The 25,128-nt window shown below is 48.6% G+C and overlaps 3 protein-coding genes and 1 pseudogene across 10 annotated transcripts in view; 3 read left to right on the top strand and 1 right to left on the bottom strand.

The window, feature by feature from the left end:
• Positions 1-992: 992 nt before the first annotated feature.
• On the bottom strand, positions 993-1,505 carry LOC110221446 (eukaryotic translation initiation factor 1 pseudogene; annotated as a pseudogene).
• Positions 1,506-3,599: 2,094 nt separating this feature from the next.
• SYNPO2L (synaptopodin 2 like) lies at positions 3,600-13,096 on the top strand. Its single transcript, XM_021006081.2, is given in 6 exon segments — positions 3,600-3,851; positions 4,900-5,051; positions 5,572-6,086; positions 8,995-9,203; positions 9,205-9,789; positions 9,791-13,096. Coding segments are annotated over 6 exon segments (2,958 nt in total). The 5' UTR covers positions 3,600-3,746; the 3' UTR covers positions 11,183-13,096.
• A 2,184-nt stretch (positions 13,097-15,280) lies between these two features.
• On the top strand, positions 15,281-20,399 carry MYOZ1 (myozenin 1). Of its 2 annotated transcripts, none has more exons than XM_021006085.2 (6): positions 15,281-15,440; positions 16,497-16,603; positions 17,373-17,551; positions 18,788-19,031; positions 19,559-19,724; positions 19,913-20,399. In XM_021006085.2, the coding sequence occupies exons 2-6, from the start codon at positions 16,531-16,533 to the stop codon at positions 20,142-20,144; spliced, it is 894 nt and encodes a 297-aa protein (XP_020861744.1). In that variant the 5' UTR covers positions 15,281-15,440; positions 16,497-16,530; the 3' UTR covers positions 20,145-20,399. The 2 variants fall into 2 exon arrangements, with proteins under 2 accessions (XP_020861744.1, XP_020861745.1); XM_021006086.2 differs by lacking the exon at positions 15,281-15,440 and adding an exon at positions 15,955-16,056.
• Positions 20,400-24,560: 4,161 nt separating this feature from the next.
• Positions 24,561-25,128, top strand: part of USP54 (ubiquitin specific peptidase 54) — a 122,748-nt gene continuing 122,180 nt past the window's right edge. For 3 of the 7 annotated variants that reach the window (XM_078150844.1, XM_021006076.2, XM_021006070.2), the window contains exon 1: positions 24,565-24,985. The gene's annotated coding sequence lies outside the window, so the exon portion shown is untranslated. Of the gene's footprint in view, positions 24,986-25,128 lie in introns of all 7 variants that reach the window. The other 4 variants (XM_021006080.2, XM_021006079.2, XM_021006078.2 and 1 more) reach the window with 3 other exon arrangements.

Below are 25,128 nucleotides of genomic sequence, written 5' to 3'. Positions count from 1 at the left end.
TGACGTCATGGTCCTCTTTGAGAATAAAGGACAAACAACAACAAATGCTTATAGTTCTTTTGTACAGTGTACTCATTTGTACCATAGTTTGTATATGTGTCACAAGATCATAGACATATGAAAGCCATCTTAGGGATAATGAAAGAATTCCCTCATTTTAGTTCAACTCCCTCACTACCCACCCATTTTACAAAAGAAAATTCTAAAACCCAGAGATTAGGTGAGCTACCTGAATTCGCTCAGTAAGTGTCAGGATTAATATCTAAACTTAGCTCCTCTGAAGCATGAATGAATGAAAAAACATCTATTAAGTATTAATTATATGTGAGGCATAGTCATCTTCCCACTGAAAATTTTCTTCTGAACTACTTGGTCTTTTCATGTCTAACTTACCAGACTACAAATTCCAGGAAAGCTCAGGATAATGTTTTATCTAATTCTACAACAGTGGGTACTTAAACCTGTTTGTTTGTTTGTTTGTTTGTTTTTTAATTTTCTGAACTGTTATGATAAGAGATGTTCTGTAGATGAGAAGAGATTTGAGTGGCCAGATGTCTCATCAAAATCTAGGCCCAGGGTGTGGATCTAAGCATCCATTGTCAAGCTTCCTATTATCCATCTCCCTACTCAAGATGCATAGAGCCTCAGCCCCATTATCTACAATCTCTCAAGCCCATTATGGGATGATCCAGAGTATCATCCCACTTCTCTGTCTGTGACTTGACAATGTACTTATCTGTGTCTGCTTATTGGGCTCTACCTATCTGTGTCCACCTGTCCTTATTGATCCCGTGTATCTTATAGGAGAGAGGGCTGCTTAGAGAGAAATTCTCTGCACAGGATCTTGTGTAGCAGGAGAGTAGTAACAAATACAGGACCTTAGAGCTGAAAGGGACTGCTGACACCATCTAGTCCAACCCTACCAGAACAAGCACACCCCTTACAATACACAGGACAAATGGTCATTCAGTCTTTGCTTGAAGACTTTGTTTTTTTTGGCTCTTTTCAGTTTATTACATGAATGAGTTACACTAGTCCAAGTTAAACAGCAGACCCCAAATGGTTACGTTATACAAGCTGTGAGGTTTTTAAACTTGTGACAAGGGACTGAAGGGAATTTTTCTACTCATTGCAAGGAAATCCTCACTTAAGCTTCAATGAGCCACAAGCACTTAAAACCCATGAACCTTCAGCTGGTCGTCCTTAGGCAGTCCAGTCTCCAAGAGGAACTGGTATATGTTCTTGCACTGATGTAGCTGAATTACTTCTCCATATTCTGAATACTCAATTACAGTACCATTGCAGGCAAATTTCTTCTTGAATGCCTTCACTAGTTTCTTTTTACCATAATCAGTGATCTCCTGGATTGTAGTGAGGGTTTTCCTGCCATTTCTCTGTTGAATTCTTATATGGATATTATCCTCAGTCCCAGCAGGAAGCACGTCATCACCCTTACTTGCATCAGCAAAGGGGTCAAAAGAGTGGAGGTTCTGGATAGCAGTCATACTATACAATTCCTTTTCCTCAGTGGAAATGGCCTTCGGAAGGCGGTGGTGGGAGAAGGCAGGCAGGCAGGGGTGGGGGGAAGGGAGTAGGGGGGTCGAAGAGCGTCAGCAGGAGAGGGGGCTTGAGGGCTGCTGAGCCCTTGGTGGTGGCGGCTTAGTGACTGGGGCCTGCTTGAAGACATTTAATGAAAAGAAACCTACCTTCCAAGGCAACCATTCCACTGAAGAAGGAGGAGGAGGAGGAGGAAGAGGAGTGAGTAGTAGTAGTAGTAGTAGTAGTAGTAGTAGTAGTAGTAGTAGTAGTAGTAGTAGTAGTAGTAGTAGTGGTAGTGGTAGTAGTAGTAGTAGTAGTGGTAGTAGTAGGGGTAGAAGTAGGAGTAGGAATAGTAGTGGAAGAAGAAGAAGAAGATGATGATGATGATGATGATGAAATAAGGGGGCAAAATGGTGGCGGTAGCATCAGCAGCAATTGTTGTTTGTCCTCCATTTTTGAAGAGAACCAATGACATCATAGGTGATTTCTTCACTTGTGCTTGAATTGGATTTTAGTGAGGCAGAACTGCACTAAGTCATCAGCCTCACTCTCTCTTCCAGAATCAAAGAAGTCCAATGGCAAGACAAAAGTCAGGATGACCAGCAGTGGCCCAGGGTGCAGTGGATGACCTTGGCATCTTCAATGCCTGACCAAGCTCTAAGCACTCCACAGTACCTGCTTCAGCCACCTTCATAGTCGTTGGAATCAATTGTTCTCATCTGTTCACTCCACGGGGAGAAGTCATCACATATTTGGGGTAGACACCCCCCTCACTCACCATCAGGTCTGAGGCCTGTCAGTTACCCTCACCCTGGTTTAGCCTGTCTGTTGAGATGGTTTTACCAGTGTGTGACCACTTCAAATGCTACAGATTCTTGGAGGCACAGGTGAGAGTTGGGTGAATCAGGAGGACGCCAAAGGTGAATGAACCGTCCTGAAAAGGCTCAGCAAGCCCTCATACCACAGGTGCTAGTCCTCCTGAACACCCCATACACCTCAGCAGTAGTAGTAGCAGCAGTAGCAGCAGCAACAGTAGTAGTAACAATGGTAGATGTCATGTCAGGTACAACAAGCCTCTCCTGGGGACTCTGGATAATCGTCCAAAGGGTTGGGAGTAGATGGACATTTCTAATAAGAAACTGGCTATTTGGGGCAGCTAGGTGACGCAGATGATAGAGCACAGGCCCTGGAGTCAGAAGGACCTGAGTTGAAATCCGACCTCAGACACATAACACTTACTAGCTGTGTGACCCTGGGCAAGTCACTTAACCCCAATTGCCTTAAAAAAGAAAAAAAAAGAATCTGGCTATTTAACTCTCCATCATGTGTTAACTGAGAATTATTACTGTTAAAGTGATCAAAGGAATTTAATTCTGTCAGGCAAATTCCATTTATTTTAATTGAAGAATCCCATGTGATAATGGTGTCCTCAGATTTCAATCTCTTCTTTGACTCATCAACATGAACTATTTTGTCTGGAAGGAGATTTCCCTGAGAGGATGCCTTGAATAAACGTGCCCCAGCATTGCTTACTCTTCTAATCTTCACGGGGTCCACTGGAGGCTTAGGAAAGGAAATAGAAGCTTCATCTTCTTTAGATAGGGATGCAAAACCCTTAGGTTTAAAATCTAGTGGACTGAGATGCATACCAGAAATTGGTCTTGAATCAGATGATTCAAAGCTGGAAGCATGAAGGCTAAAAGAAGAAGGAGGCCTATTATCTGCAAAGGATCCAGATTCTTATCAGAAATCAGGGCATTAGGGCTCTTGGAATAGCTGTTATTATTTGTGTTTGTGAAGGGGCATTGTCAGTTGGCCCACCAAACAGTGGAGAAGGAAAAGTAACTAGAGGCATTAGCATTACAGTAGGGCCTGGAGGGTAGGGGTTGTGAGCCCTGAGCAGAAGACACATGGAGAACATGGCAGGGCAAAGAGCTTTGATTAAAATTAGCCCTTGGAGTGGCACAGCCCAAGGAGTTGGGGCGGGGGTGAGCCAACAACTATTTTGAGCACAGCTCCGATTGACGGGACATATGTCCCGGGCAGTACTGAGCCAAGGGATAAGCTACCCAACTGGGGGGAGGGGTAGGAAAGGCCTAGAGATTGGTAGCAGTAGCAAGACAGACGGGAAGGACAGGGGTTCTAACCCCTCAACTTTTTTCTTGGGACAGTCTCTAAAAGGCAAGGGCCACAGGCTGAGCTAAACGATGGGTGGTGAGGAAGAGGTTCAGGTCACGCTGTCAGGGGGAGCTCCCTGGGGCTTCCGACTACAAGGAGGTGCTGAGCAGAGGAAACCTTTGCAGGTGTCCAAGGTAAGAAAGACCCAGGGTTAGGGGATGGATGCAAGGAAGGGGAATATGGGGAGGGGTCTGGGGATAGCTGCAGAAGGCTTTCCTTGTAAGGAAAGAAAGGGTTAGTGGGGGGGAAACTGCTGTTCACATTTGAGTGAAGGGAGGTGGATCTGAGCACCTGACTTCATATAGGGGCTTTTGGACACAGTCCTGGGTATAGAAAGGAAGGTAGGTTCTGCCTTAGCTCTGTGGGACTCCATAGGTGTTAGACCCCAAAGCCTGGCACCCAGACTTCGGTCTGCACGGTCTGTCCCCTACTTCATCCCCGTACACATATACCTGCAGCTTCAGGCAGTTGGGGAGGGACTCATGCTAATCTGTTGACCTGACTAATCTTGTCAGGCTCAGATATTGCACAGATTTGGAGAGAGTAATCAGCTGGACTCATAAGGAAGTGGGAGAAAAGGGAAGATCTGGGTACAATCCTGGGCAGTTCAGAGGATAATATTCTGCACACATAATTCTCCTGAGCACTCTAAGATTTGGTTGTTGTCATGGGGGTATCTTCTCTCACTATGTGGATATTTTAGGATCCTGAGGGCCAGAGAGGATCACAGGACCATAGATTTAAAGAGATCCTCTACTTCAACTACCTTTGTTTTACAGATATGGAAACTGAGGCACAGAGATGTTGTAACTTGTCCAAAGTTGCACAAGTAGTCAGCAGAGTCAGGATTTGAACTCAGGAGTTATTGGTCAATGTGGGTACAACTCAGAGAAAGCAGCCTTGTAGGGAGAAACCCATTATGATCTAACTCCTCCTCTTTATGGCATTCCCAAGCTTTTTTTCCTCATGCAAAATTCTGATTTCTTCCCTACATACAATGGTTCATCTGCTGAATCTGCCCCATTCCCTCAGCCTCCATGCTCATCCCTTTCCTTTACAATCTCTGCTCCTACCTGCTCAGTAGCATAAAACTTCCTATACGTTGTGGCCTTTCCTCCCTCCCAATGTGTGTTCCTTACTCTACACCATCTCACTCTGTTTGTCTAACCTCTATTCCCTCAGATTCGAAGGAGAAGTCAGGCAGGCCGAGCAGGGCTTAGAGAACAGGACCAGCTGTTGTCTATCAACGGAGCAGCTTGCACGGGTCTTTCCCATGCCAGCGCCATGAACCTCATCGATGCTTCAGGGGCCCAGCTCATCCTTACCGTGCGGAGGTATGGATACCTGACCCCTCCTTGGTCCGTGGCCATCTGCCCAGCACAGGTCCCATACCTTTCCCTTGTTCTGGGCTCTTTTTCACAACCATTCTCAGTTCTCAGCTTCCTAAATTCTCATTTGCCTGTGGCTATTTGTGGCTGGTATGTGTGTGTGACAGTGTGAATGTCGGGGCTGGGAGAAGCGTCCATGACTGGGGCATATTTGTGTGAATGCTGGGGCTTCTCTCACACCTGGCCCACCTCTTTCCCAGCCTGTCTTCCTCTCAGCCTCCTTCTGCCCACATCGTACCACATCTTCCTGTATCACCCTTTTTCTCCCTCAGCCTCTTTTCTTGTTTTGTCCTTTTCACCCCCAGCCCTGCTAGACCTGCCCTTATGTTCTAAGCCCGTTTTCTGCACTTTGACCAAAGTCTCTTCCTTCCTCAGTCCATTTCTAGTTGTTTGTCAGCTCATTTTCCCTTCTTTATCCAATCCACCTCTTGTGACCTGACATTACATTTCTCTCTCCTATCCACAGGGTAGGAGATGTAGCGCCTGTGCGTTCTCCATCCCCTGGTGAGCTTCGGGTGCTGTCCCCTTTATCCCCACTGAGTCCTGAGCCCCCCGGGACTGCAGCGCCTCAGCCTCTACAGCCCGGAAGCCTCCGATCACCCCCAGACAGTGAGGCATATTATGGGGAAACAGACAGTGATGTGGATGGCTCTGCCACCCAGGAGAAGCCCCGTCGTCCCCGTCGCCGAGGTCCCACCAGGCCCACACCTCCAGGGGCCCCACCGGAAGAGGTGTCTTTATCTGACAGCCCTGCAGAGCCTGCCCCAGCCTCTCTGGAGTCCCCAGCTCTGGGAGGCAGCCGTGTGAGCTCTCCATCCTGGGAAGATGGGACATCTATTCAACCGACTCCAGCTGAAGCTCTGTTATTACCTCATGGCCCGCTCCAACCTGGGCCCCATCTCATCCCCATGGTGGGGCCTGTGCCTCACCCAGTGGCTGATGATCTCACCACCAGTTACACCCAGAAAGCCAAGCAAGCCAGTGAGTGACAGACACCCTTCCTCAAAGCTTGGAACCCAAATCTCTCTTTAAGCCCACATTCTAGGCTTTTCCTTCTGCCTGCCTCATCTTTTTCCCTTGAATTTATTCTGAGAAAATAGGCAAGGAGAAGTGGTAGCGGTAAAAGGGAATGATGACCATTTCCCTGCTCCCCCCATTTGGGTGTGGGTTTTCTCCCCTCCTTGATTCAGGATAGTGAGAAGGCTCCACTGGATCAACTCAAGAGCCAGAAAGGGACCCTGGGGAAGGAGAGGAGGGAGTATGAACAGATGCAGAGATGTTTGCAGTCTGGCACAGCAGGGGCAGATAGACATGGGGAGTGTTTGGAGGTCATGTCAGAAAACGTCAGGGTTATTTGTAGGTACGATATCAGAGCTGGTAAATAAAGTTGGGAGAACGAGTCAAGAGAATTTGCAAGCAGCGTTAGAAATAATGGAGACTGTGAAACTAGGGTGAGATCATGGGAGACCTGGTAAGTGGGGAAGGGCAAAGAGAGAGGTCTCCAGCTCTTCATTTCTGGCAAGAATGTGGATCTGTGCAGAGAAGGCCAGTAAGTACCACTTATCTCAGGCTCTTTGCTATTTTTGGTGTGGACTATAGAACAGGGTCTGAGAGGACCACCCCCAGGACTTCTCTGGCATGTCAGAAGCCTAACTTCCTCCCTAGCCACTATCCCAACTCCAGATTTCAGGACCACAGAACTTCACAGTTCAGGGTTTAGGTGGACAGAGCACCATGATTTAGACAGAGTCTCAGATCCCTAGAAGGTTTCTAAACCATATAAAGAGACTTCCACATCTCGAACAAGGCTCCATGCCTAGTGTTTCACCCTTGTTGAAATTCTTATCTCTGTCTCCTATCCTCCATCTCCTCCCCCTTGCCCCTCAACTCCTAGCATATTATTCTATGGGCAAGGGATATTTTTAACCAGGCAGTTCTCATGCTGCTGGCCCAAGACATTCATTGTTTGCTGGGAGGTAGGCAGATGCCTATGTCCATCATAGCAGGACTTGTGGTGGGGTGGGGTTAGGGGAGGGGGACTGAGGACCAAAAATAACCCAATGAGCTCACTCAGCTGCCAGCTCTGAGGCCAAGACAAAGAGGCTTTAAAAGGTGTTGGGGAAGGCCCAAGCTGGTCCTGCTCCAAACAACAGTGCCCTGATCAGCATGGAGACCTTCAAACCTCTCAGCCAGGAGCCCCTCAGCCAAGCCAGCTGGGACAAGGCCCCAGGCTCTGGATCTGGGCGGCAGGACCAACCATATGCAGGTAACACCCACCCATATTGAAAGGATGCACAAGAACTGGGATGGTAGGGTATCATGGGGAACCAGGGGTAGGAGGTCTAAGGGAAAGGTTGCATCTCTTCTCTCCCTCATCTTTCCTGTTCTCCTTCCCCCTTCCTTGAATAACAAGCTGAGGCTGCCTCCTTTTTCCAGAAATGGGCTGATGTTCACATCAGGGAAAGTGTTTATGGGCATACCTTTGTAATATAGGGCACATGAGGAGAACAGGTGAATGTGTGTGGAGAAGAGTGAGAACACATTCGAGAGTGCTTATTTTTGAACATGTGTGTAAGCGTTTGTATGGTTCCATGTGAACAGAGAAAATGTGTAAGGATGAGAGCCCAGAGTGAGAATGTATGTATATGTACATGTCAAGAATCTATGATGTGTTTGATGGATTGGGGTAGGGCCCTAACAATGAAGTGGTTTGGTAACTTGAGTGCAAGGACAGTAAGGGCCTAGAAAGTGGGGGATATGGGCTGAGGACCCAGGAATAGGTAGTATCTAAGTCCTAGGCGGGGTCATGGGCTGAACTGGGCATCAGATGGATGCCTTTCTCATCTCCTGGCCCCGCCCTGCCCCATGGTGCTGAGAAGGCACAGCAGCTGTGTATTCCCTTTTGTTCACATTCCCTCCTGGTGCAGTGGCTTCAGGGCAGCTCTGGCCCAGGAGGACAATATCTTTCATGCCATCGCCTCCTTCACCTCCACTGATTGGGGGATGAGGGTGGAATTCAACTGGTGATTCTGAAGTATCAACAACCCACATCACTTGTGAGTAGCATTGGGTATGGAGTTTGAGGGGTTATGCTTAAGGGTATGTTAGCTAAAATCAGCTGGACCCACTTCACAAATTGTTAGCTGGATACAGAGAGACCTCTCTCCCCACAAGAGAGGGACACGTAGAATGTGTGTAAATGGGAGTGTGTATGAGTGAATGTGACAGGATGTGTGACTACAGGGCATAAGAGCCAATCTGTAAATTCTTGTTCAGTTCAATTTAGTCTGTGTTGGGTAAAGGCAGGCAGCATTCTCTTCTTACCCGGTCCCTCTGGAGGAGGAAGGTGCCCCATCTTATCTTCTTTGTCTCCTTGCTTTATCTCTCTGCCTGTGAGAGGTGACACCAGTCAAAAACAGAGGCCAGGGAAGGGTTAGGAATGTTGGGGGCAGGGAGGGAGCTAAATAGAGCACTGCTTTGGGAGGACAAAAGCAGAGCAGAGACAAGGGACTGGAAAGAGGGCAAAGGCCAACCATTGAGGGGAGGTTTATCAGGCCAGCTATTTCTGATTTTGCTCCAGTTGCCCTTGGTTTCACCTTCAGCCCCTAGCAGCAACCTCTACACATGGATGGGTGTGTGGCCTTTGGATGTAGGAAATAGAAATTGTGTGGTGATGAGCTTTTCTTTAGGTAGGAGACACCAGATGGTCAATATGGCTTGTAAGGCCTGGAGGGTAAGGAGTAAAGAAAAGAGGAGGCTGCCCTGGGCAAGGAAGAGCCCCCAGGACTCAGCTGTCTGGAGTGGGGAACAGGGCTTCTTAGAGGGTGAGGGAACCTCACATAAGCTCCATAACACCCACTGACCACTCCCCTCCCTTCACTTCCTTCAGAACTACAGCGCACAGAAAGCGTCCAAGAGAAGAACATAAAGGAGGCCAAGACCAAATGCCGGACGATTGCATCCCTGCTGACAGCTGCGCCCAACCCCCACTCCAAGGGTGTGCTTATGTTTAAGAAGAGGAGGCAACGGGCCAAGAAGTACACCCTGGTCAGCTTTGGGGCTGCAGCAGGAGAGGGAGCTGGGGCGGGGGGGTGAGGAGGAAGAGGAAGACGGCATCCCCCCGACCAGTGAGTCTGAGCTAGAGGAGGAGACCTTCTCTGATGCTCGAAGCCTCACTAACCAGTCAGACTGGGATAGCCCCTATCTGGACATGGAACTGGCCCGTTCAAGTTCAGGCACAGCAGAAGGGCAGGGACCAGGGCCAGGGGGTGGCCTCACTGAAGCTTCAGGGAAAGGGGCACGGCTTTTTGAGCAGCAACGGCAGCGGGCAGCCTCTAGCTCCCTGGAACAACCTCGTGATACCCCCCCATCCCTGATGAATGGGAGGGGCCCTCCCCCCCCACGGCCCCAGAGCACCCCCCCAGAGGTAGCCTTGTTACCCCCCAGCCCAATGCCACCCCCTGCCACCAGTCCCATTCCTTTAGCCCCTGGGGGAGGAGCCCCTCCCCCAGCTGCAGGCATTTTCAATCGGTCAGCAAGGCCATTCACTCCAGGATTCCAAGGGCAGCGCCCAGTTACCACTTCAGTTGTTTTCCGTCCCCTCGCCCCAAAGAAGGCAAATGAAAGCCTCAGGAGTCCCAGTCCTGTTCTTCCCCCCTTCTTGTCATCACCCCAGGGTCCCAGCCTTACTCCCCAGCTTCTCTACCCCAAAGGATCCTGGAAAGATACCAGTCTCTGTCTCCACCAATGCCCAGGGCTCCTCAGGCCCAGTGACAGCTACCACCTCCTTATATATCCCTGCCCCAAATAGGCCCATTACACCAGGAGGTCCCCCTGACTCTCAGGCCTCTCACAACACAGCCATGACCTCTACTGCTTCCATCTTCCTGTCTTCTCCCCTGAGGCCTACTGGACTCCCCATGGCATTCAATGCAAGTAACCCTGCCCCTGAGGCTCCCAGTACCCGGGAGCAGAGAATATCTGTGCCAGCTCCCCGCACAGGCATCCTGCAGGAGGCACGGCGCCGAGGAGGGCGTAAACAAATGTTCCGTGGAGGGAATGAAGAGAAAAAGAATTCGCCCAACCCTGAGCTGCTGTCATTGGTACAGAACTTGGATGAGAAACCTAGGGCAGGAGGGACTGAGTCTGGTCCTGAAGAGGATGCCCTGAGCCTAGGGGCTGAAGCCTGCAACTTCATGCAACCTACAGGCGGCAGAAGTTTTAAGACCCCACCCCCTGTGACACCTAAGACCCCACCCCCTATGGCACCTAAGACCCCACCCCCTGTGGCACCCAAGCCTGCACCCCAGGGTCTTCCTGATGGTCTGGTGAATGGGACTGTCCCTTCCACAGGTGTCCTCCCTGAACCACCTAGGCTACAGGGCCGAGGTGGAGAGCTATTTGCTAAGAGGCAGAGCCGGGTAGATAGGTATGTAGTGGAAACCACACCTGGTCCTGGTCCTGGTCCTGGCCCAATCTTTAGCTCCCGACCCCGAAGCCCCTCTCCTACCCCTTCATTGCCTCCTTCATGGAAATACTCCCCCAATATCCGTGCCCCACCTCCCATTGCCTACAATCCACTGCTTTCTCCATTTTTCCCACTGGCTGCCCGGACCCTTCCCAGCCGAACGCAGCCTCAGGGATCCCGAACAACCCCAAAGACAGGCATCAAGGCCATCGACTTCATGAGGCACCAGCCCTACCAACTCAAAGCTGCCATGTTCTGCTTTGATGAGATTCCTCCAACCCCTAGTCCTATTCCCCCAGGGTCTTCTAAGACCGCTAGAGTCCACGAGATACGTCGATTCTCTACACCAGCTCCCCAACCCACTTCTGAGCCCCTGGCCCCAACTGTGCTCACTCCCAGAGCAGCCACTTCACTGGATGAGCCCATCTGGAGAGTAGAGATGCCCCCAGCTCCTATTAATGCCTCTAGCCCAGCTCCAACTCCAGAGTCTGCTCGAGGTCTCAGAGCCTCCCCTGGCTCCTGTAGCTTCCAGGTGGCCAGACCCCGGTTCTCAGCTGCCAGCTCTGGATTGCAGGCACATGTGTGGAGGCCTGGAGCAGGCCATCAGTGAATTGGGCCCAGCCAAGGGAGCCAGAAAATAGAGCACATAGCAAGGTCTCAGAGCTGTTTCTGCCACCCCGAATCCTCCTCTCTAGATACCTGGAGAAAGTTCCCCTGCCAGGGTAGGCTTGGTACTTCCTTTCCTGGTACTTTCTATCTGTCTAGCTTTCTCTGCTTTGATATCTCTCACCTCTTTTTTTTTTCCCCAGCTTGTGTGTCTCTGGCCATCTCTCTGCCTTTTTCTCCCTACTTATTTTTATTGTGTCCATCTATTTGTGTCTCTCTTCTTTGATGCTTTGCTTCTTTCTGTTGGCCTCCTTTTACAAGTAGTGAGTTGACTGAACTCAAATGCAAAGAGAAGGCACTGCTCTTGTAGCCTTAGGCCTGGGTAACTGATGAGAGAAGAAACCTGCTGCCTAGCAGGTAGTAGAGAGACCAGGTTCTGGTCCTTGTTTGTTCTGGGCCCCTCCTTTCTCCTCTTCCCCAAACCTGGCTCATACCTGGGGCCAGTGTGTTTGTGTGTACCTAAGGTAAGGAGGAATAGGGAGGCAAGTTCCAAGCTGGGTTCTACCCACTGCTCTAAGGTCATGTATAAAAAAAAAGCCTTTTTTGTTAAAGAGAAGCTGAGAGATCATTTGTTTATCTCTCACAGGTGATCTGTATAGTACCCTACAAAACTGAGAGACACGTTTTTTGGAATAAGGATACCTGTTCAGATGGCTTTCTCATCCCTAAAACCTTTTCTCCTCCCAGTATATACTCCTAGCCTTCCTTAGATCTCAGTCAAACACTCTTGCTACTGGGGAGTGGGTGGGTGAAGGGTTGGGTATAGGAGTAAAGAAACTGATGACCCAGGGCAACTTTGGAGAGGGAAGAGAGGTAAAAGAAGATAGAATAAGTTTGTTTGGAGTGAAGACAGATTCCTCAGCATGGGAGGAGAGTGGGAATCTCCAAGGGGCTATGTTAATGTGACCTGAGTAGTGGGTTGTAAAGAATGGAAAACTTCCTCTGAGCAGGGATGAACCATTGGCTTCTTGACCTCACGGATCTAAGTCAGAAAGGAGCTGCTGCTCTAGGACATGGTGCTTGGAACAGAAACTGAGGGCAAAAGAGAAGCTGGCATGACTAGGTCAGAGTGAGGCAAAGTGCTTGAGTGTGAGAATGGGTGTTGGCAGAATGAAAGTGGGTAAAGACAGATTGTTTGGGAGAGGGGAAGTATGACAGAACTTTAGAGACAGGAGTTGTTAGCAGAGTGAAGGAGGGATGACAGTAGAGTGTATATTGGTAAAGTACAACAATAATAATAGCTAACATTTGTACAGAACTTACAATGTATCAGGCACTGATTACAATTATCTCGTTTGAGCCTCAGAGTCCTGGGAGGCAGGTGCTATTATTGTCCCCATTTTACAGATGAGAAAACAGGCAAATAGCAGTTAAGTGAGTTGCCCCACATCACACAGCTAGTAAATGTCTGAGACTGAATTGGAACTCAAATCATCCTGACCCCAGGCCTAGTGCTCTATCCACTGCATCACCTCGCTGCCTCCAAGTAGAGCGGGAGAAGGTCATCGGAGCTTGTGCTGTTTCCTTTGTGTCTATCCTTCAGTCTGTATCACTGTTGTGGGCACTATGAACACCTGGATAGGGGCAGAAAAATATTCAGAACCACAGTCTCCTGGCCCTTCCCATTCCCATAGGATTTATGTCCCTATTTCCCTGCTTTAGGCTTTAGACCCTCATCGCTGAGCCAGGGGTGGAGGTGAGGGGTTAAGAAGAAGGGGAGCAGAATATAGGATACGCTCTCTCTAGGGATTCCTCCCCCAACCACTTCTGCTGCTTAGTTTTAAAATTGTTTCCCTTATGTCTCAGGTGTGAGTCATTCTACTTTGATTTGTGCACAGTAATAAACTTGTATTCCACATCTTACTAGTTACCTTGCCTCTCAATCATGCCTTTGTCCCCAGTTTCTACACAACCTCTTCTTCACTTGTTTTTCAGCTCCCCTTGGTTCCTATTCATTCCCTGCTTTCCCCATCCCTCTACTTCCTCTTCCCTATTCTTCCCCATGTTCCTCTTCTTATTCATTCTACTTGGACCTTTTTTTTTTCTCCATCATCTTCCAGTAATACATACACACACATACACACACACACACATATACTTTCTCTACTTCCCTCAAGTACTGCACAAGAGAATTGGCTCTGCAGCTAGAACTGAGAGATCTTTGAGACTACAAGTCCTGTTGTCCCTATATTTTTGTCCATCACTGGGAATCTTGGGGGTGGGCCTGGTGATAGCAAAGAAAGTCCAAGATTGCCTAGAAAGAACTACTTTGGGGGGGGGGGGCTCTTAGGGAAGAGAGAGTGCCACACTTCCTATCCTGTCAGTAGGGGGCATGCTTGTGCCACCAATCAGCCCAAGGTTCCATGAAAGGTCCATGCTGTCATGAAATTCCCACAGGAACCTAAGGTGTAGGCAGGAGAGCATATGGGCACTCCCATCTTACCAGGTGGTTCTAATCAACCACAGAAACCAGTATTTGCAGGGTTGGGTTTTTTTTTTTAAACTTTGAATCAGGGTAGGTGGGTAGGAATGAGGACAGAAAGTAAAGGACAGGTAGTAGGAACCCAGGTTGATTTGGGTAGCACCCCAAAAATGCAGACCTCAGGGTGGCAGGAGGTGTTCCGGGATTTAGGGAGCCATTCCCTAAAGTAGCTAAAGCTCAACAAGAAAAGGGTCAGGGACATGGACAAAAAGAGTGTTGGGAGATAGATCCCGGAGGCAAATGTAAATACAATGGAAAGTGCTAGAGCAGGTATAGACAGAACAGGGTGAAGTGCAGGGTTTGAGGAGGATACAAAATAGAATTTTCTCAAACGGCTCAATTAGCTGGATAGTATAGGGTAGTATAATAATGATATATATATATATATATGTGTGTGTGTGTGTGTGTGTATAAAATGATAGTAACAATAATAATATGGACTTCTGGCTTAAGATTGAGAAGTCCTGGCAGGGCTACTGGGGAGTGTGAGGCTGGTGAATCACTTGAGCTCAGGAATTCTGAGCTGCTTTGGGACTAAATCCGGACCCAGGATGGTGAGCTCCACTGGGCCAGGAGGGGTGAACCCACCCAGGTCAGAAGCTGAAATCAAAGTTTCCAGTCTGATCAGCTGTGGGGTCAGCTCACCAGTGGCTTTGGCACTTCCAGCCTGAGTAAGATAAGGAGACCCAGGCAAAAAAAAAAAAAAAAAAGAATCAAAGTCAGGTAAAAGAACCTGAAAGTTGGGGAGACCCAAAGAAAGCTGGTAGGGCTGGAGAACCTGAAAGTATTTCTTGGGTCTTGTCATCCAAAACGTCTGAGCTCCAGACTCAGCACTCACAAAAACGTTTGGCTTATAAGAGCTGGGGGGCCAAGAATCCACCTGCCCTCTCTTGAAAAAGCTGTTGAAAACTCTGGAGCAGAGATTAGACAGGAGAAAAGGAAAGAAGGTGCAGATTGTATAAGGAGAGGGTGGAAAGAGCTGGACCCATGAGCCCTGGGGGTCTGTCTGATGTTCATTCAGGGGCCCCCTGGGAGATAGGGATCTACTTGAAGGTGAGACCTGCCTTCCTTCAACGAGAATAGCTTTCTACGTGTTCAGAACATCTAAGATTTCAGTTAGTGAAATCGCTTTTCTTTTCCTCACTGATCTTTCCAGGTTCCCTCTGCACACCTCAAACCCCCCCCCCCTCCACTTCCCTCCAGCTCCCCCATGGAGTCACTGTTGGCCTCCATATCTTCTTCTCCAAAATAAGACCCAAATATCTCTTCACCTCTCCCTTCCCCTTCACTTCATCCCATGGGCTTCTTTGTCCTAGGAGCCTTTTAGATCTCTGTCTCTAGATAATAGGGGAGAGGAAGATGGACAAACAGGGCTCAGATCAGTCTTGAATACAGCTCAGACAACTCAGTTGGTTGAGTCCAAGAGTCCTCTCTGCGCCTGGAGGGCGGGGTCTTAGGCCCAGGGTCTCAGTATTCCCCAATGCCATCTGAGCTGCTCTCACTCATCATCTCTATTAATAACCCCCCCCCTCCACCGCCCCCACACCCGCCCAGCTCAGGTTCTCAGGTCAGAGCTGCTCAGCTCTCCACAGCCACTGGACCCCTGGGGGAGACACTCGCCATACCGGCTCCTGCCACAAACTCCCAACCTGTTCAGCCTGGGGGTCTGAAGCTCCCAGTGGGGCTGGTCCTGTGTCTCTGTCTGCAGCTGTGACCCTTGGTGAGTGCCACACCACCCTCTTCACCCAGCTGTCCCATGGGGGGTGGGGCGCGGGAGGAGAATGTATGAAGTAAGGATCATCAGGAAGATTGGAAGAAGAGCCAGGGAGTTTAGGGAGCAGGGAATGAAGGATGCAGGTTGGACAGCTTTGAAGTGAGGTTGGCTGAGCTAAAGAGATGGGGGAAGGGCACTGGAAAAAGGGGAAAAGGGGCTCAGAAAGTCTGGAGCTGAGTGGGAATGGAGAACTAGGAGAGGGTGTTCAAGGAGGTGGGGATAAATTCATCAAAATGCTTTAACTTTAACCTGACTAGCGGGCTCGCCCTTGCAAAATATAAAAGCTGTAGCTGGGGTGGAGTTGGGTGGGGGGGGTGGATTGAGCAGAAGTAGAGATTGTGCTGAGTTGCCATTTCTGTCTGGGAGGGACTGGGGCCCATGCCCAGAGTAGAGCTGGGGGCAGATGTTTCTTCCAACTCATCTCCCACTCTGCTCCCAGATCCAATTACAGAGACTTCTACACTGCTGCCTTCCTCATCCAGTTTCCTGCTCCTTTGAGATTATTGAACTATTCAGAGTTAGGGATCAGAGGGACCCTTGAGGGGAGACCCCTAGGGTTAGGGTAAGGGGAGCTGGAGTGTTGGGAGAAGGGAGTTCAATTGTCTTTTAAGGGCAAAGTCCAATCGACAGAGAGAATGGACAATTCTTTCTCTCCATAGGAAATATTTTTGGCAGAAACTCATTTGCCTTGGCAGAATGGGCTCCAGATTCCAGCCCTCTCAGGCACTTTCTTGACCCTTTAGTGTGAACCTATCACTAGCCCTAGTCCTAACTCAGAATTTGGAATCACACCAAGGCAATGGAGTCTGTCTAAAGTCATGCCTTTTTCATATTTTCCTATGCTAGCTGGGGTTACTCATGGAACCCTGGGTCAGTTGGGTGGGGAGTAGGGGAAGAAACAGGGTATAGAGCACCTATGTAATAAGAAGAGGAAAAGAAAGAAGCCTTAAAAAGGGGATAGAGGCAGTTGTAAAGACTTATTCTTTTCGGTCCATTCTCTAGACTTACCAGCAGGCTGACCTGAACATCTTCTATAATGCCACTCTCAGGAACTCCAGCCCCAAATAAGAGGCGGAAACCCAGCAAACTCATCATGGAGCTCACTGGAGGTAGGCCAGAGACACCTCCACATAAAACAGTCCCTCCCTCTCCCTCACCTCCCCAGACAGATACGCAGACAGGCACACCATCTGTGAGCAGTATCATAAGTCCATATGTCCTGGGAATTAGGGCAGGAATTTTCCTAGGAGAGGGAGCCTCTGGTATAGGAGGTCTACCCTTTAAGGATGGTCACTCTACATCCCTTCTGCTTCATTTTGACAAAAGCTCCACAAGGCATTATCCTTTTGAGGCTCTGGGAATCACTAATAGTTGAACTGACTGGGTGGGTGCCCCTGTAGTATAATTCATGGATGGCAAGGACTGCTATAAGTGCCCAGAGCAGTTGGATGGAATGAAGGGCATTTCCCTATCTTGAAGTGACCACATCCAGGCAGATTTGTCCCAAAATTCATTCTTCCCCTCTCCTACCCTTTATTCTGTATTGTCCTCTCAGCTCTATCCTCCCCCCACTTCCATGTTCCCCCTCTTCTGCTCTATTGTCCTTGCCCCTTCGAGTCCCTAGCCCATTTATACTCTCCTTTGTACCCCTTTCTTCTTAGCTTGAAGCCTGGGAGTAAAAACTCACTCCTAACATGGGAAAGACTCTGTTCTGGTGTCAAATACTCCCCACTTCCCTAAATGCTCTGAGATAAGGGGCTGGTCTAGGTTATATGCCTTTCTCTTGTTAAATTGAATTGAAAGCATACACAACGACTTACTATACCCAAAACAGTTCCTGCACTTGCTTCATTTCTCCTCCCCTCCCTTCTTCTCAAGGTGGGCAAGACAGTTCAGGTTTGAACCTGGGCAAGAAGATAAGTGTCCCAAGGGATGTTATGCTGGAGGAACTGTCATTGCTCACTAATCGTGGTTCCAAGATGTTTAAGCTCCGGCAGCTGCGGGTTGAGAAATTTATCTACGAAAACAACCCTGACGTCTTCACCGATAACTCAGTGGTGAGCTCTGTACTCCCCAAATCACCCAAGCCCAGACAGTTCTGTCATGAACCTCAGATCCCTCTGTCTCCTATGGCAGTTCTGTGGTAAACCCTAAATCCTGAACCCCTTTAGCCTTAGGTCCAAAGTCTTTTCCCACAGCTCTGGGGTGAGCCGCAGACTAGTATGGGCCAGGGTCCTACCTCATCTCGAAGGGGAATAATCCATGATGGTGTTGGGAAGGGCAAGGAAAGGAGACTTTGCTGTCTTGCTGCTCTTTACCCTGAATGATCCCAGATTTGGGAGCTTTGGAGAAGCTCTCCCTTTTACATTCCCTTCCTCCAGGGTCATGTCCTATGCCCAAGAAGTTGGAGAGGTATATTTTATGTGAGAAGCCAGACTTTCTTTGTAGAATGGGAACAGACAGCCACAGAGGGGGTAGGGACAGAGCCGCCATCATCCATCTGCCCCTCTGTGGCAAGGGGGCCTGGCACAATGAAGTCACTGAGATGTTCAAGTCTAACTTTAGGGAGCCAAAAAGCACTTCTTCCAGCTTGGGATCTTATTGCTCTGCAGTGGGGGCGGGGGGATGCAATTTGTGGTTCGTGGGGAAGGTCCTGAGATCCTCCTGAAGTAGATGGCTGGGGGTTATTTTTAGGCCTTTCAGCAGAGGCTCATGTTGTCTTTTTGGCCACCCTCTCTTCTGCCTTAGCTATGGTTTCACTGTCAGGGAGGTCTTGTCGAGCAGCTACTGTCAAAACCGAGGCTGACTCATCATCCCTGAGGGGAAGAAGGGTATCAGGGGTATCACTCTGCTGCTATTGGACATAATGGGGGGGGGGTGGAAAAGGGGCCCTTTCCAGCCACTTCCCCATGGAAACTTCAGTCTTTTATGGCATTCTTAGCCCATTGGGCCATTTTTATTTCTCTAATTATAGCTGAGTTGACAGGCATCCTAGGCTTCTTTGCTTTGGTGAGAGACTGGGGAGTGGGGAAGATGGTGATGAGCTTACTTCCTTGCACTAAGATGTAAAGCTGGGGAGGCTGCCTTATGCCCTTAGGGCTCATCCTCCTTCATTCCTCATTCTTGTCCCAGCCCTCAGGTGAATCCAGTCACTAGGTTGTCTGGTATACATGTTAGTAAGGTGTCATCTCTGGAAATTGGAAGTACCCTAAAGGGTAAATATCTTTGATTATCTCCTTTCCCTTGTTCTCATTATTGCCTCTTCACCACCCTGTCCTCTTCCTCTTTTTTAGGATCGTTTCCAGAAGTTCCTCCCCACTGTGGGGGGACAACTGGGCACAGATGGTCAAGGATTCTCCTATGCAGCAGGAGGCAGTAGGGGCCAGATGGGGGGCAGCCGTTCTGCCGGACAATATGGCTCTAACCAACACCAGCATCACCAGGGCTCTGGGCCAGGGTCAGGGGGCAGAGGAGGCCCTGGGAGCCAGGCTGGTAGGGGAGGGGATGGCAGAGAGGGTGACAGTGCAGCAGGGACAGGTAAGTAGTCCAATACCCAGATCAAGCTCTTTAGAACACAAAGCATAGCTGCTTTCCTATCCCCCACCCCCAGAATGAACAAGGATCACTTAACAAGTATTTATTAAGTATTTGTTATGTGTCAGGACTGTGCTAAGTGCTAATGATCCAAATACAAGTAATGAAATAAGCCCTACCAGCAAAGAGCTTACATTCTGAATATAGGCCCAGACATTTGGGTGGACCCGGGCATATGTGAAAGTATAGAGCTACTGCCTATGGGCAAAGATTCTTGGGAGCCTTGTCTATCTTTCTGGCTTTCAGGTTTAGTCACGTAAACACACGTCTGTCTGCCTTGGGCCCAGCCTCCCATTAGGACCCATGCCTCCCAGTTGGTCCCTAGGGTACTGACATTTTTTGTTCCTTGGCTTTCGGCTCCTCCAGTGCAGGGCTAAGGCATTTAATTTTATTGATTCAAGTTCCCTGTTGAACTAATATGTTTGCTCTCCTTTCTGTCCATCCCCACCCCTCTACCCCTCGGCTCACAGGAGACCAGGCAGGAGGAGATGGGAAACACATCACTGTGTTTAAAACCTACATCTCCCCATGGGAGCGAGCCATGGGTGTTGATCCCCAGCAGAAAGTGGAACTTGGCATCGACCTGTTGGCCTTTGGAGCCAAAGCTGACCTTCCCCACTACAAATCTTTCAACAGGTAGGGGCTAGGTAAAGAAGTAGGGAAGGTGGGGAAAGGGTAGAATGGGTGCAGAACAAAATGGGTTATCAAGCTCTTGCAAGGACAGGGAATTAGCTTCTAGGGGGAACGTCATCTGTTGGAAACTGCTCTCTATGCCTCGGGCGGAGGACTCTTGTTCTGAAGCATATGACTTATCCTTTTTCCAGGACAGCGATGCCTTATGGTGGATATGAGAAAGCCTCCAAACGCATGACTTTCCAGATGCCCAAGTTAGACTTGGGACCTTTGTTGAGTGAACCCTTGGTTCTCTATGGCAACAGCCTCTCCAATAGGCCCTCTTTCAATCGCACTCCGGTTCCCTGGCTGAGCTCTGGGGAGCCTGTTGACTATAGTGTGGATGTTGGGATTCCCCTGGACGGAGAGACTGAGGAGCTATGAGGAGCTTCTTTCCACCTTATCAAGCCTCCAGGTCCCCTGTCCTGATCCCAAATGATGTAGGGAGGAGTTGCTATGCAGGGCACCTCCAGCTCCAAGTCCATGTGTTTGTGGGAATGAGGGAAGAAGAGAAGGAAGGAGAGCTCTCCCTTGATTCACCAATCCATGTTCCCACTTGAAGCACCATTTCCCTAGACACAGGACTCCCCACTCAACTGTTCTGTCACAGGTAATGCTCAATAAACATCTTCAAACAAACTCATTCTTCCTCTACTTGAAAGTCAGAAAAAAAGCTGTTGTTAGTTATGCACAGAGACTAACTAGGACCAAACAGTGTCTTGCACACAGCAGGGACTTAAAAAATGTACACAGAGTAAACACAAAGGAATTTGGAAGCATAGTAACTGCTGAGGGGTTCAGAAAGGACTCTTGAACAAGGTGACATTTAAGATAGGCTTTGAAGGGAGCTAAGGATTCTAAGGAGCAGTGGTAGGGGAATGAGGGAACAAATTTTACACATGGGCAGGGGCATGGATTGGGAGATTGAGAGTTGTGTCAAGAATAGCACACAGATCAGTTTGGCTGGACCATAAAGCTGGTATAGGAGAATAAAGTGTCCTTAGTATGGAACGGGAGACTGGAGCCAGATCGTGAAGAGCTTTCATTGTAAAACTGAGGACTCAGTTTGTGATTGTAAGGGCAACGGGAATTCATGGGACCTTTGTGAGCCATCAGCTTTAGGAAGATCACTTTGGTAGCTCAGTGGAGGGGAGACTGGAGAAGAGAGACCAATAGGGAGGTTATTGTAATAGCTTAGGCCAGAGGGACTAAGGGCCTGCATGAGGCTAGCAGCCATGTGAGTGGAAAGAATTTTGACTGGGCGCTGACTGTGGACCAGCTGCTGCTCAGCCTGAGGGCCTATGACAAGAACCCTGTGCCTGATGTGAGATATGCATATTTTAGCAACAATAACTGGGGATACAAAGTTGAAATAAGATCTATACTTTGCCCTCAGGGACCTGCAGGCTGTCTTTCTAATCTCATTGGAAATGACTTTCCCTCCCCTCCCCTTAAATCCCGTCTAATTGGTCTTGTCTGAACAATCCATCTTTCATCTCTCCTCATCTTACACTGGCAGTCCATCCCATATGCCTGAAATGCACCCTCTACTGACCTTTACCTTCTACTGTCTCACTCTTCCTTTGAGATACAGCACAACCTCAATTTCTACATCAAAGCTTCCTGAAAGCAGTCCTCACCGTGTCCTTCTTCCCAAACTACGATTAATTTCACATATACATGGTATTTTTTCTTTATGCTGCATATTTATGCACACCTGTCTTTTCCTTTAGAACATGAGTTCCTTGAGAGTAGGGATTATTTCATTTCTTCTACTTGTATCTTCATTGTCTAGGCCCCATGTCTAGTACATATTGTTCGGTCACATCTAACTCTTCATGACCTCATGGACCATACTATCCTTGGAGTTTTCTTTGCAAAGATACCAGAGTGGTTTGCCATTTCTTTCTCCAGTAAATTAAGGCAAAGAGAGGTTAAATGACTTGCCCAGGGTCACATAGCTAGTAAGTGTCTGAGGCAGGATTGAACTCTGGTGAACAATGACAACTTCCTGACTCTAGGACCAGTGCTCTATCAACTGGGCCATCTAGCTGCCCCTGCCTAGTACACAGTGGGTTCTTAATAAATGCTCACTGACTGGTGGTTACGAAGGAAACATTTATACACAAAAGACTGATACAAGAGAGAATACAATAATGGCAAAGAATAAAAGTGGCAAAATAAATTGTTATGAGAAATTATAGGAGGCAAAAACCACTTTCAGCTGATGAGATCAGGAAAGATTTCATGGTGAAGAGAGCACACAATAAATGTAGAATATACCTATAGGCAACATACTGTCAACTTATACAAAAACCCCAGAACTAGGTAATCAGGAAATAAAGTGAAGTATTTATTCAGGGTTGAGGAATAGCAATTCCCAACAATGCTGCCTTACTCAGACATAGGTGCCTGGGAAGGGAGGGAAAAAGGGCATTCTTATAGGTAACAATTGTGGGAAACATTAGGAGGGGATATAGTCTGGATACACTGAACAGCCAAACTGCAGGAAGGGAGTGTTGCGAAAGTATCCTGGCCATTATCTCTATCCAGGGACAGGGGTGATTGGAACCTGCTGGAGTATGGGGGGGTGGTGTTCTTGGGGCTAGTTAGAAACTGCTGGTCAGAGCAGAAATTCTCAGGAGTTGACCTGGGTAGGTGGGTGGGGGAGTGGTTAGAAACTACTTAATCAGAACAGGGTAGGGGACCAGAGATTCCCAAGGGTTAACATTACTCAGGAGCAAACTTAAATCAACCTCAACCTTATTCTGTAATCTGATACAAATCATTTCTGCTGATAGCTATGTTTCAGAGTAATTTCTACTTAGGGCTCGGTATTTACTTTAATTCTCCATTGTAGCCTAGCTTGGTACATTTGAAGTGGATGACCAGTAGCCAAATATTGGGGGGAAGTGGAGTCTTTTTTTTTTCTTTTTGGATCTGAGGAAGCTTCCTCAAGGGAGTGGCTCTGAAGAGAAGGGAATATTTACTCAATCTTAGAGGCCTTAGTGATCATTTAGTCCATCCTATACCTGACAAAGACTTCCCTTTACCATACGTTCAACAAATGGTCATCCAGCCTTGCTTGAAGATCTCCAAACATCAGGAACCACTACCTCTGGAGGCTGCCCATTCTACTTTGGAATAGCTCTAATCTTTGGATTTCCCCTTAATCTGTGATTTCCATCCCTTGCTCCTGGTTTCATTCCTGAATTTCCTTTACCGACCCCAAATCCTCTTTACTACTGTAAAGTGGAAAAAGCACTGGATTTGGATTCAGAGGTCCCACAATCCAGTTCTGTGAAATACTTCATCTCTCTGGTGCTGTTTTGTTCTCTGTAAAATGAGAGGGTTGGACCAGTACTCGTGTTCCCTCTCCTTTATGTCTTTGCACAAGTTGTCCCTCTAGGCCCAGCCATGTCTAGAAAGCCTTTCGTCCTCACCTCTGCCTCCTTTCAAGGCTCAGCTCAGATGCCACCTCCTCTAATAAGGTTTTTCCAGATCCCTGCTGCCAGCCCCATTCCCAACTTTGTTGGTGCTCTCTCTCTCTCCACAAACTATCCTTACCTGGTATATATTTTATGCCCTCATGAGAAAGTAAGATGTTTTAGGACCATGATTCTTTGTTTTTTGTCCTTTTTTATCCTAGGTGCCCAGTACAGGGTTTTCTACATAACAAGCAATTAATGCTGAATTGAACTGAAACCAAATTGGACTACTTGCTGCCCCTGAAACAGATCCCGTCCCCCCTTCCCTTTTTCCCCTCCTTCGCTTTGCTATCATGTTCCCTGAGCTGGGAAAACCATCTCCACCTGTCGAATTCCTACAAGTCCTTTAAAGCCAAATTCAAATGTCAATTCCTTCTTTGAATCTGTCCCCGTTTCTGCAAAGATGGCAAAGTCTTGACTGAAGCCCAACTTCTCTTTGCTACTTCAAAACAACAAATATACCCAATAAAACATTTTTAAAAAGAGGGGAAAGGAGTGAAACCCTCGCAGAATAACTAAAAGAGGGAAGATAAGAGTAAGCAAAAAAGGGACCCCCAAACAAGAAATCAACGTCAGAAGAGCAAGCCCGAAATAATACTCTAAATGAACACACTCCTTAACACCCCCAACACGGTTCAAAACGACAATGATAACTTTAAAGTTTGCAAAACACTTTATACATCATCTCATTTGATTTCTAAACCAGGCAGTGAGATGGGTGCTATTATTACCCTTCTCTTACACAGCAGAAAGCAGGCTGAGAGACATTAAGAGACTTGCTCTGGATCACACAATGACTGTATAATTTGAACCCAGTTCTTTCTGACACCAACTCCTGTGCTCATTTCACGAGATATAAAAGATTTCATTAGACATAAATGCTGCGAATTTCCTCAATTGTTTTTCCACCTGCCTCCCGCCCTTTCCAGCTCCTTTTCGTGATCTGCGTTTTCTATTAGAACGTAAGCTTCTTGAGGGCAGGGGCTGTCTTTCTTTTTGCTTTTAATAGTCAACCGCACTTAGGTAGCGAAAGGGAACAAGTGATTACTACCAAGCACCCCCTATGTGACAGGCACCAGCGCTCCACGGAAGCTCTCCCTAGTCAAAGCAGAGGCGCTTAGATAAGTGCTTTATCTCAGCCGGGCGCTCCCCTGGGGAGGGCGTGGTTAAGGCCAATCAACCAATGAGACAGAAGGAAGAACAAACAACCTAGTAAGATGCAACAGTGGGCGGGTCCTCAGCAAACCCCGCCTCCATCAGCACCAGGCCGGGCGGGAAGACAGGCCAGCGGCCCCGACCAAACGATGGAGGAACTTCAGGTCGGAGGACGCGCCGCCCCTGGCTGGGACTCCGGAGCTAGACGACCTCTAAGCCCACTCTGGACACCGGCACAACGGCGCCCCGCCCCCTCCGATTTCCTCCAATCCTGGCAGGGTCCCGCGCTCCCTCCGGCCCTCGTACCGCCCCCCATTCCCCGCTTCAGCCAATCCTCAGATCACCGCCTCAGAGAAAGTCCTCTCTCGGCCGCCATCTTGCGCTGCTATTCACATTCTCGCGAGATGTCTCTATATCCTTCCCCCACTTACTCTCTCTCCCGATTCTTTCTCATTGGTTGACGTCGCGGAACGCTATGCTTGAGTCGCCTCGCGGGCCACGGGGAAGTCTCGCGAGACGTGGTTGCCTTGGCTCCCTGTAGCTATAGCAGCCGAGGCTAGTGAGGATGCGGCGGCAGAAGTGGTGAGTGCGACACCCTTGGGGGGCCGGGGCCGTAGGTAAAGGGGGTGTGGGGAGTGCGAGGGGTAGGCCCTGAAGGAGTCTGGGGGTCGGAGTGTAACCGATACCGGTGGGAGCGTCCAGGCCTTGAGTGGAGGATACCAAAG

This window comes from Phascolarctos cinereus, unplaced genomic scaffold (assembly GCF_003287225.1).
Source record: "Phascolarctos cinereus isolate Bilbo 61053 unplaced genomic scaffold, phaCin_HiC Scaffold_3;HRSCAF=262, whole genome shotgun sequence".
NCBI classification, from domain to species: domain Eukaryota; kingdom Metazoa; phylum Chordata; class Mammalia; order Diprotodontia; family Phascolarctidae; genus Phascolarctos; species Phascolarctos cinereus.
Note: the sequence above shows the minus strand (reverse complement) of the source record. Positions and strands in the feature narration are given on the sequence as shown.

Coding starts and splice junctions, on each gene's coding strand:
- MYOZ1 (XM_021006085.2), top strand. CDS start 16,531: ATGCCACTCTCAGGAACTCCAGCCCCAAATAAGAGGCGGAAACCCAGC. Junction 17,552..18,787: donor TCTTCACCGATAACTCAGTG/GTGAGCTCTGTA, acceptor CCTCTTTTTTAG/GATCGTTTCCAGAAGTTCCT. Junction 19,032..19,558: donor TGACAGTGCAGCAGGGACAG/GTAAGTAGTCCA, acceptor CTCGGCTCACAG/GAGACCAGGCAGGAGGAGAT.